The following is a 10205-nucleotide window of genomic DNA, read 5'->3' on the forward strand; positions in this document are numbered from 1 at the left end:
TTTTTAATTATTATTATTATTATTATTAATATTATAATTTAAACACTTGCTTTTAAAGGCATGTATAACCGTTTAGCATTCAAAGTTTTATTAAAGTTGTTTTACCGTTGAAACAACAAGCGACCTAATTTCAAACAAATTTCAAGGTTGAATTTCGGTCATGTGTTGATTGATCTTTAACCATTTAGCATTCAACGTCACATCAATGTTGTTTCACTGTTGAAACAACAACTGACCTTATTTCAACCAAATTTCACCATCCATAACACTAGAGAGTCATTATTGACACAGTGTAATAGAACAACCAAGTCAAGTAAATGTTTTCATTATTGATTTTAGGTTATGTAAAGTGTGGTGCCGAAATCAAATTTCCCAACATAACTCCCCTGCTTTTCCTGCGTGGGTTTAGAGATAAGATTAGGATTGGTAGTGGGTTTTGGAGATAGGAGCCAATCAGATAGCAGTCTCTTCTGTGTATGAACCAAATAAAAGTAGAGAAATCATAATCTGGTATTAAAGACAAGCATTTGTTGTTCTGCTGAGACCTGTAGAGTCCTTGGACGTGAAAGACTTCATAAAGGGTGAGATTTTTCAGCCTTTCAATACTAAATTTCACTCTGTTCCACAAAGGTATGGTTTCAGAAAATGGATCATTTGGAATGCTTTTTTAGTGTATTTGTTTGTTTGTTTTCTTTGTTGTGTACTTTGTTTTAGCTTTTTAGTTTGACTTGGATTGGAAATGTGGGGCTTTCTGATTACAATATAAAAACAGGCAAAAAAAAAAAAGTCCTAAACAAAATGCATAAAGAATTTATAATGCATATAGGAATAAAGTGTTTTTTTTTTTTTTGTTTTTTTTTTTGTTCTGTGTCTTCATGTTTTGGCAGGTGTGCAGTAGTACTGGTGGATTTCAGTAACAATGGCAGTCCAGCCTCTTTGTCTGTTTTTCTTTCTTCTCTTTGTTCTGGATGCTTCAGGTAATTGTTGTGAAGTGTATTTTGTGTAGTTTTATTTTATAAACACAGTTTAGCTCAAATCTCATTGACTGTTAGATTGGGCTCAGACATACAATTGTAATGTGATGATTTAAATTCTTTATATATGTACTCTTTCTTTTATTTTATTATTTCAGAGGCAGCACCTCTTAATGGCACGTGCAATGGTGAGATATTGATGCTGTCTTTTAGTGTGTTACATTTGTTCTGCCTAGTTGCAGTGACAGAAGCAGGGCCGTCGCTAGTGGGGTGAAAGTGGATGACGATTAAAGGGACCCATGTCCGTGAACAGAGCCGAACGCAGCTCTCCGTTGTGTCCTCCTGCACCTGAGCGAACAAAAACACCTCGCCAGTTTAAACATACAAATTTAGAAAAGCTTACTTCAGTACCCACACTGAACACCAAATTGAGATTTGCCTCTTCCTGCTTTCGAACTGACACAATGCATAAAATATGATGTTGAAATAGCCATCTTGGTGAGCACTCTTAAAAAAAATGTTGTCTTAAGTGAATGTAAACAGTTGAGTAGGAAACTGCATGTGTATCATTAAATTGGATATACTGTCTCTTAAATGGACCATGCCTAAACTATCAGCTGCTGTCGGTGTCTTTTTGTTATTCCAAGAAATCTCTGCTCTTTACTGAATTACTTTGACATTTAAACAAAAATGTATCTATTTTAAATTTATACAGTGAAGACTATGTGATTATTCGCTCTCCGTACCTGGACACTTAAAAACTTGAAAAAACTTAGACATTGTTAAATTTGTATGTTTGGTCTAATTTATTTATTTATTTTGTGTGTGTGTGTGTGTGTGTGTGTGTGTGTGTGTGTGTGTGTGTGTTATTTACACTATTTGAAACAGGGACAATGGATACAAACTGCACAGAGGCGACCCTGGAAACAAAGACAGAAGGATGTGTGTGTACGTATCAATCTGATATCAGTTTAATGAAAATACAAAAGGATTGAAGCAGCAATAATACTAACAAAACTTTCTTATAGCAACCTGTGACAATGGATGGTCTGCATTTGATTGTAGATGTATACGCGTTTTTAACGCCAAGCTTCCCTGGATTGAGGCAGAGGTATGAGATGCCATCATATAGATTCCTTCATCTTGAAGACTTGACATTTTTAATTAGTTATCAATAGTTTTTATATCATGCTCTCCTTAGAAAAAGTGTTTGGGCTACGATGGGAACCTGGCCTCTGTACACTCCTATGAGGAGTACGCCTTCATACAGAACCTGATTATAATGCAAAATCAAGATTCAACTGAGGCCTGGATAGGAGGCCATGACGCTGTTTCAGTATGTTTGTTTTAAATTAATTAATTGTATTTTATTTTAATAGATTTGTGCAGCATCTTTGTCAGTGGCCACATTTTTTTATTAATTTTTTTTTACCTGTGCAATTTGTTTTATATATAAATATGAAATAATGCCATAAAGGTGTGTGATGGAAAACTGAGTGTCTTTTCTGGTGTTCTGTACACAGAAGGGTACATGGCTCTGGAGTGATGGGTCCAAAATGAACCTAGATATATGGGCTCCTGGACAACCTGATAATCCAAGAAAGAACTGTATTGGGATCAATTATGGCCGTAAGTGTCTTTAATGTTCATGAAATATTATGACCATTGTTTTTATACGGTCTTATAGAACCGTAGTAATCTCAATTCAAATAACCAAATGTCAAATAGCCAGATGTAGAACCCCATTTTAACTACACCTAATGTTTGTGAAATGTTTAGAACTAATAGAACAGAACTGGTTGTATTATCTAAACAAGCATTACATTTCATTAGATTACTTATATTGTAACAATAGCATATATTTTTGTTCCTTTTTGCTACAGCCACGAAACAATGGAATAACAACGAATGCTATCGTCCAATGGCTTTTGTGTGTATGAAGAAATAAACACCAGCATTTAAGTCTCATGTTAATTTGGATTGTCTAATTGTCTTGCATCAAAGGAATAGTTGACCAAAGACAATACTTACAACAATACTTGCCCTCAGTCGATCCAAGATAAAGATGAGTTCTTCATCAGAACAGATTTGAAGAAATATAACTTCACATCGCTTGCTTACCAAGGGATCCTCTGCAGTGAATGGATGCCATCAGAGCGAGAGCTTAAACAATACAACAATAATCCACACGACTCCAGTCCATCAGTTAATGTCTTGTGAAGTGAAAGGCTACAAGTTTGTAATCGGTTTTTCATTTTTTGGAAAACTCCTTTAATGAATCCTCAATAAATATGAAGCAGTTGCATTGAGTTGTTTTGTTTCTGTGAGGTTCTGTCTCATGCCACATATCAGATGTGCATTTTCTAAAACAGATTCCTGAAGGTTTTAGGTAAACTTTGGATCTGTGTAAATAAAATTCTGCATCAGCGCTGCTTTGCTTTGTCATGCCAATGTGTTATTATAGAAATTATATACTATTGGCTAAAGACAAACAACTGATGTGAGGAATTACAATGCATGAATTCAGCTGATAGACTTGAATTTCAAGGATTATTGTTTGTGTGTTTATCTGCAAACACGCATATGTGTGTAGAGCCTTCCAGGATGACTTTAGTGAAAGTCTGCCACCATGACTGGCAGGTAAACGGAAATAAATACAATAAAATAAAATGATGACATTCTGAGAAAAATAGATAACAGAAAGACATTTAGTCCTAAAAAGTCCTTTTTTTTAATTAACCAATAGTTTTTTGAAAATGGCTACTGAACGACAACTAAAATACTGCTCTACTATTTAAAAAAAGTACTAAACCATACTTTGTAAAGTAATAAAAATATTAATATTAATTATATATTGATCATTAAAGTTATTTCATAGTTCATTAATGTTAACGAAATAAACGTAATTAAACAATATATCAGTAAATGTTAAAATTAACACACTCTAACAAGGAACAACACTTCTGTTCTACAGCTTTCATCACATCCAAGAATACTGCATTTATTTTATATAGCTTGTAAAAACGCTTTAATTGATCTAACAATTTGCATGATTTAAAAACACAAAACTACAAACCTTTTTCAGATGAATCACAACAGATGAGGAGCGCTGCGTGTCTTAAAGACGTCACATCACCAGACCAAAATAAAAGTCCCATTGGTGCACTGCTCTCTAGAATCACAAAATCATCATAGAAATGTTGTATATAAAATCGAATTTGTTATTAAGTTATTAACATTGTAAATCTAGGAATACTTTTCTCTTATGTATTTAGTTTTTTTATTTAATGTACATTTAAAACACTATACTTTCTGCTTTTATACCTTGCCATTAAATTCACATAAAACTAGTTAATGCTGCTGTGTAACTGTTACAAAGGTTGTGTGATGGCAAATTTGATCTATGAACATTAGAATCAATCTCTTGCTATTTTGTTCGTTTGTGTATTTATTTATTCCTCTTTTTGAAATTAATTGAAACACTGTCAGGGATTTTATTTTTATTTTGCTATTGGGGCAAATGAGGACACAAATACATTTTAGGCGGCAAATGTCTAACAAGCCTAACGATTATACACACAGTGGTGTAAACAGGTAATTTTTTATGTCTAATAATATCAATTTAAAGAACAATATATCTTTTTTACAGGTGAAAGTATAACGTTTTAGCTGAAATGTGTGTGGAAATGTTCAGTATGCTTAATGACAGAGTGCTATCTGGGATGTCAGGAACTGGGATCTGGCAACCCATCACGTGCTACCGTCATCATAAATGAAAGTGAAAGTAACTGTTGATGTTGTCCTTTCACTGTGAAAAATTTCAGACCTCCTCAACTCAAAATTGTTAGTGACTCATCACATAAGTTGTTTCATTTGCCCAGTTGAATTTTGTGCTAAATGAATTGCATCAATTGTGGCAACAGTCTGTAAACTTTGGCTTAATGAGAAATAATGTTGAGCCAGTTGAAACAAATAAGTCTACCACATCATGCTATTGGCCCAATTAAATATTTTAAATAGTGGTAGCATACTTTTTTTTTTTTTTTTGCCTAATTTAAAAATGTATATTGTTAAATGTATATTGCTAAAGCAGCCTTACTGAATTGTTTATTCCCTGTTATCCAAATAATAATAATAATAATAATAATAATAATAATGATAGACTGGCACATTTTAATATATTTTTTTTTAATGAAATCTCCAACATAATGTGAACATTCTGTAACATTATAAATACAGTTAAATTTTTAAAATAGAAAATGTGGCACTCTTCTACAATTGACTCTTCTATTATTTTGATCTATAATAAGTAATGGTAATGCATGTCTAGCTGTGCATAAAATGATTTTAAATGGTTAGTTTACCTAAAAATTAAAATTACCACATGATTCAGTCCCCTTAAAGGCATCCTAGGTGTATATGACAAATCCAACTGGAATTATATTACAAATTGTTCTGGTTGAGTAATGTGCACCTGTCTATAATAAAAAGTGTGTTACTCTGCTCTAAGGGGTGAATAAAGATGTTCTGCAGTGAAGTGTAGCATTTTTGTAAGGAAAATTGTTATATTTATAACATTATAAACACTTTTGTCTAACTTCTAGTAATTTTCATAAGTGGAAGCTGTTCCAGAAGTAGTTATATGTGTAGCACATGCATCTGAAAGATATGTCAGTGTTGGGAGAAGCAGCGTTTGTTGACAGGAGGAAAGGAATTAAACTTTCTTTACTTTAAGAAAGAAAATCCTGGCTTATGTTGAAATAGAATGACATGTTTCATAGTCTGGAAGTTCTTGCACGTGTGACAGTCAGTGTAATCTAGACAAAAACTGTTAATACCCTTTTAAATATGGATATTTTTCTTAGAGAAACTTGACTATAATTCTTTTACATAAATTAATGTGCGATCATATAAATCAGAATAATGTAAAATATCAAATTTAATAAACAAAAAGGATATACTTTATCATTTTAATAAAGATAATCTAGGGAAATGTAAATTACATGTTATTAACACAATTAAAGATTTCCATTCAGAATCTGTTTTAAATCCACTGTCAATGTAATCCTTACAAACCTCTAATGAAATACACTTTAACCAAATAAATATTATGAACCAAATACAATTACCTTTATAGCCCTGTAAATTGATGAAAAAGATACTGCTTTTACATTTAAAAACAAGACTTCTAATAGTAAATGTTAAACTCAAGCGAACAGGACTTTTATTTTGGCCGGCTGGTGTGACGTCATTAAGCAGCGCTGCGCTCCTGTCTGTGCTTCGGCTGAAGAAAAGTGAGTTGTTTTATTAATTTTAAGTGTTTAAATAGTTGTATATAAATCGGTGAAATGAATTATTGCCGAGTGTAAGTCTGTCATTATTTATCTAGTGCATTAATGAAGGTTGTTTTGTGTGAATAAAGCGCTCTGACACACAGGAGTAACAGAGCATTTCTCTTCTTAGATCTGAATCGGTTTATCATAAACACAAATTCAGTTTCTGGTGAGTAGAGATGGAGAAACGGATCTTTTGGAAATCAATGGAGTCAATTGATTCGCAAAGTGATTCAGTGTTTCGAATCACAACACACTGATGACCAAAACTGTGGAAATAACAATCATGTGAACCTGGAATACATTAAATGTAGCATGCTATTTCAGTCAAGACCAAGTTCATCTTAATGCAAATAGGAATCTTCTATATGTGCTTTTATTAATCTGAGTTTTTATTTATTTATTATTATTCTGATCTTAAACAGGACAAAGTGTTCAAACACAGAAAAACTCCTGCTGAATCAACTGAGATCCATGTGACACTATTATAAAGATGGTGTTTATTAAAGAGGAGAGTGAAGACATGAAGATTGAAGAAACATTCAGAGTCAAACATGAAGATGCTGAGGAACAAACAGGTTGGTTTTCTTTCTCAAAGCTGGACTATCCTGGTTTTCATTCTTAAAGCTGAACTCACTCATTTGAACTTTACTAAAATGTCCAGCTCTACTGCAGCTAGTATTTTTTAAGAATGTGATATGAGTAGTAATTAAACATTTGATTTGTGTAATATTAAACTGCCCAAAAATGCATTTACATTTTCAGACATTACAATATTCTGAGCTTCAAAAAAATCAGTCTGTTAGTAATATAAAACATTTCTCCAGCTGACACAGCTTGCTATAGTTGTCTACATTAGTTTTTAATTTAAAGGGCTTTAGAGAACAGATAACATGGCCAGTAGGTCATAATAGATGTAAATCAAACCATTTGTTAGAATCAAATCAGATCAAATCAGAAACACAAAATGTGCACCAAAAAAAAAACATCTGTTCTGATCTTGATCTTCTGTCATCCTCAGTTGTAAATGTTCATCAGAAGTTGATCTAGGATGAGTGTTTCTCCTCTTCTTCACGTAGCAGCAGCACATGTGTGGGATCTTCTTCACATTAAGAGAAATAAACTCAATGTAGCTTAACATGATTTTTTTTTTCCAGACAGACTGAGACTAGCTCATATGATCCAGTGAGTTAGCAGTTTTTTTAACTTCTAGCTAAACAAGCAGAGCACACATACAAGGAGAATGAATTGGAAATAATTCCGATAACACCACACACAAATTGTGTATTAGAGTTATTTTGAAATGTAAAATTAGCAGCTACCTTAAGATATTTTTTTACACAATCATTATCATTTGTGCTTGTGTAATATTTTTAAAAGTGTTTCTAGCCATCCAAGCATGCTTATATGCCTATATAATGGGGCATAAAACAAACTTGTGAGACAAAATGGGAACATTACATTACAATATACATTTTACAAACAACATGTAAATAAATGTAAATGATAATATTGCTCCATAACAGATTTCAAGTGCTATGCTATAAAACTGGGCTTAACATGCATTTGTCTTTTCCCCTTAGACATTGTGACAGTGAAAATGGAGAGTCAAGATCTGAATGAAATGGAAGAGAAAGATACAAAGCATCCTGATTTTATAACTGGAGAAAAATCTTTTAGTTTTTCACAGACTGGAACTACAAGTCTTTTCTTCTGCCAACATTGTGGAAAGAGTTTTAGTAAAAAAGGAATCCTTAAAGTCCACTTGAAAATTCACACTGGAGAGAAACCGTACACCTGCCAACATTGTGGGAAGAGCTTCCTACGAACAGATGATCTTAAGAGTCACTTGAGAGTTCACACTGGAGAGAAGCCATTTGAATGTGGTCGGTGTGGAAAGAGTTTCTCTCATAAAACAACCTTTTATAAACATATAAGGATTCACACCGGAGAGAAACCTTACACCTGCAAACTGTGTGGAAAAACCTATACTCAAGATGGAAACCTCAAGATTCACATGAGAGTCCACACTGGAGAGAAACCTTACTCCTGCCAACATTGTGGGAAAAGCTTCATAAGTACAGATAACCTCAAGAGTCATTTGAGAGTTCACACTGGAGAGAAGCCGTTTGTATGTGGTCAGTGTGGAAAGAGTTTCTCACATAAAACAACCTTTTCTAAACATATGAGGATTCACACTGGAGAGAAGCCTTATACATGTGATCAGTGTGGAAAATGTTTCCCTTATGCAGATAGCCTTAAAAAGCACATGAAGATTCACTTCAGAGAGAGCTGTTTTAACTGCCATCAGTGTGGACTGAGATTCAGAGACGGGAGTCTTCTTAAGAGACACACAATGAGACACACTGGACAAGAGCCTTTTATGTGTAATGACTGTGGAAAGACTTTCATTAATAAAGCAAACCTCAGGACTCACATGAGAGCTCACAACTGAGACGCTTTTCACCTGACAACAGTGTAGAAAGAGATAAAGGAAAAAAAAAAAACTATGGTTTTATAACAGTTCACACCAGAGAGAGGCCTCATTTGTAAACGCATTCTGGCAAGGAATTGTAAGTGTGGCAAAAGTTTAACTTCTGAATTCATCTGTTCATTCACTCTGGAGAAAATACGTTACCCATGGGCCTTTGAAAAGTGTGCAAAAGCATTAAATTCACTTTCAACAACTTTGAAGGGTTTGTCTTTTGTTGAAGGCTTAATTGTGTTTATGAGGTTCGCTGTAACATGTTCATAATTCCTTATATTTCATTATTATTCACGTTAATTTTGTTTCTAAAAATGGTCTGTTGAGTTTAGCTGGCCCAGTGTGTTGTGAACATTGTCTGTAAACGCTGCACCGCTTACCATAACTGGTAGTTGCATGCGATCCCAGTGTATTGTAAACAATGGCGTCAATAATGCCTCATCAGTTTGAGCCTGAGCCAGATCTAAAGAATATTATTGAAAAGGATCAACATATACAAGCACGACTTACAAAACAATTCAGAATATGTTTTTTTTTTTTTTTTTTTGCTAATTTTTAGATATGTATTTATAGTATGTATGTATTTTGTGAGAGACTCAGTGGATGTCATACATACAGTGTTTGTTTTACGTCAGACATTTTTGGGATAGGGAGGCAATTGTATTGGGGTGATAGACACACCTCATTTTGTGTTTTCCATGTAACGGTCTCATTGTGCACGGTGTGCCTTTTATCGAGGTCAATACCAAAAGACAACCATTTTCAACGTGGCATCAATTTCTACATTCTGTGGGTATAAAAAGCTGTTATTGTCAGCAAGTCATTCCAAGTTGATAATTTAAACGGCCATGAACACACAACGTCACTTAACAGACGAGCAGCACCACCTGGCCATGGGGCGCCTTCGGGTCGGCGGCAGGCAGTCAGATGTTGCTCGTGAACTTGGTGTGTCTCAAAGTATCATCAGCAGAGTATAAAAATTATTATTTACATATTATGTACACTGTCTTGATATATGTTTTTTAAATGTTTTTCTGTTTGGTTTTAAGATAAGTTGTTAGCATGCCACAGTTAAAGAGTAAACTGAATTTGGAAATAATTGTTAAATAACCAATAGACCTTTCTCACAGAAACCGGAAATACGCAATCGCAGGGTATGTGTTACATGTCACCTGATGTTTCATATCTTTTGCCTTTGTTTTGCACTGTTTGTCATTTGGTTTCTCCCTTCTGGTTTTCCCCTGTCTCTGTGTTGATTTGGTTAAACCCTATCATTAGTCTTCGTTAGTGTTATCTGTATCACCTGTGTTTCTTGATTAGTTTGCCTTTATTATTCTGTCTTTGAGTTTAGTCCTTTGTCCGGTCATTAATGTTAACTGGAGTGTGTGTGGATGTCCCCTGTTCTGCTGAAGA

The 10205-nt window shown here is 33.9% G+C and overlaps 2 protein-coding genes across 2 annotated transcripts; both read left to right on the forward strand.

Annotated features, from left to right (window-relative positions):
- Positions 1–450: 450 nt before the first annotated feature.
- On the forward strand, positions 451–3283 carry LOC141301078 (galactose-specific lectin nattectin-like). The gene is made up of 8 exons (XM_073831332.1): positions 451–581; positions 888–977; positions 1133–1162; positions 1863–1922; positions 2003–2085; positions 2176–2310; positions 2498–2603; positions 2858–3283. The coding sequence occupies exons 2-8, from the start codon at positions 920–922 to the stop codon at positions 2920–2922; spliced, it is 537 nt and encodes a 178-aa protein (XP_073687433.1). The 5' UTR covers positions 451–581; positions 888–919; the 3' UTR covers positions 2923–3283.
- A 3000-nt stretch (positions 3284–6283) lies between these two features.
- On the forward strand, positions 6284–8762 carry LOC141302055 (uncharacterized). Its single transcript, XM_073832252.1, has 2 exons — positions 6284–6885; positions 7891–8762. Exons 1-2 carry the CDS (start codon positions 6801–6803, stop codon positions 8760–8762), a joined length of 957 nt encoding a protein of 318 aa, XP_073688353.1. The 5' UTR covers positions 6284–6800.
- Positions 8763–10205: the final 1443 nt, after the last annotated feature.

Source organism: Garra rufa, chromosome 25 (genome assembly GCF_049309525.1).
Source record: "Garra rufa chromosome 25, GarRuf1.0, whole genome shotgun sequence".
Lineage (NCBI taxonomy): Eukaryota > Metazoa > Chordata > Actinopteri > Cypriniformes > Cyprinidae > Garra > Garra rufa.

What these genes read in the sequence shown, in the direction of transcription:
- LOC141301078 (XM_073831332.1), top strand. Translation starts at nt 920, where the DNA reads ATGGCAGTCCAGCCTCTTTGTCTGTTTTTCTTTCTTCTCTTTGTTCTG. An exon ending in GAGGCCATGACGCTGTTTCA is followed by an intron (nt 2,311 to 2,497) that starts GTATGTTTGTTT and finishes TTCTGTACACAG; the next exon opens with AAGGGTACATGGCTCTGGAG. An exon ending in TATTGGGATCAATTATGGCC is followed by an intron (nt 2,604 to 2,857) that starts GTAAGTGTCTTT and finishes TTTTTGCTACAG; the next exon opens with CCACGAAACAATGGAATAAC.
- LOC141302055 (XM_073832252.1), top strand. Translation starts at nt 6,801, where the DNA reads ATGGTGTTTATTAAAGAGGAGAGTGAAGACATGAAGATTGAAGAAACA. An exon ending in AGATGCTGAGGAACAAACAG is followed by an intron (nt 6,886 to 7,890) that starts GTTGGTTTTCTT and finishes TTTTCCCCTTAG; the next exon opens with ACATTGTGACAGTGAAAATG.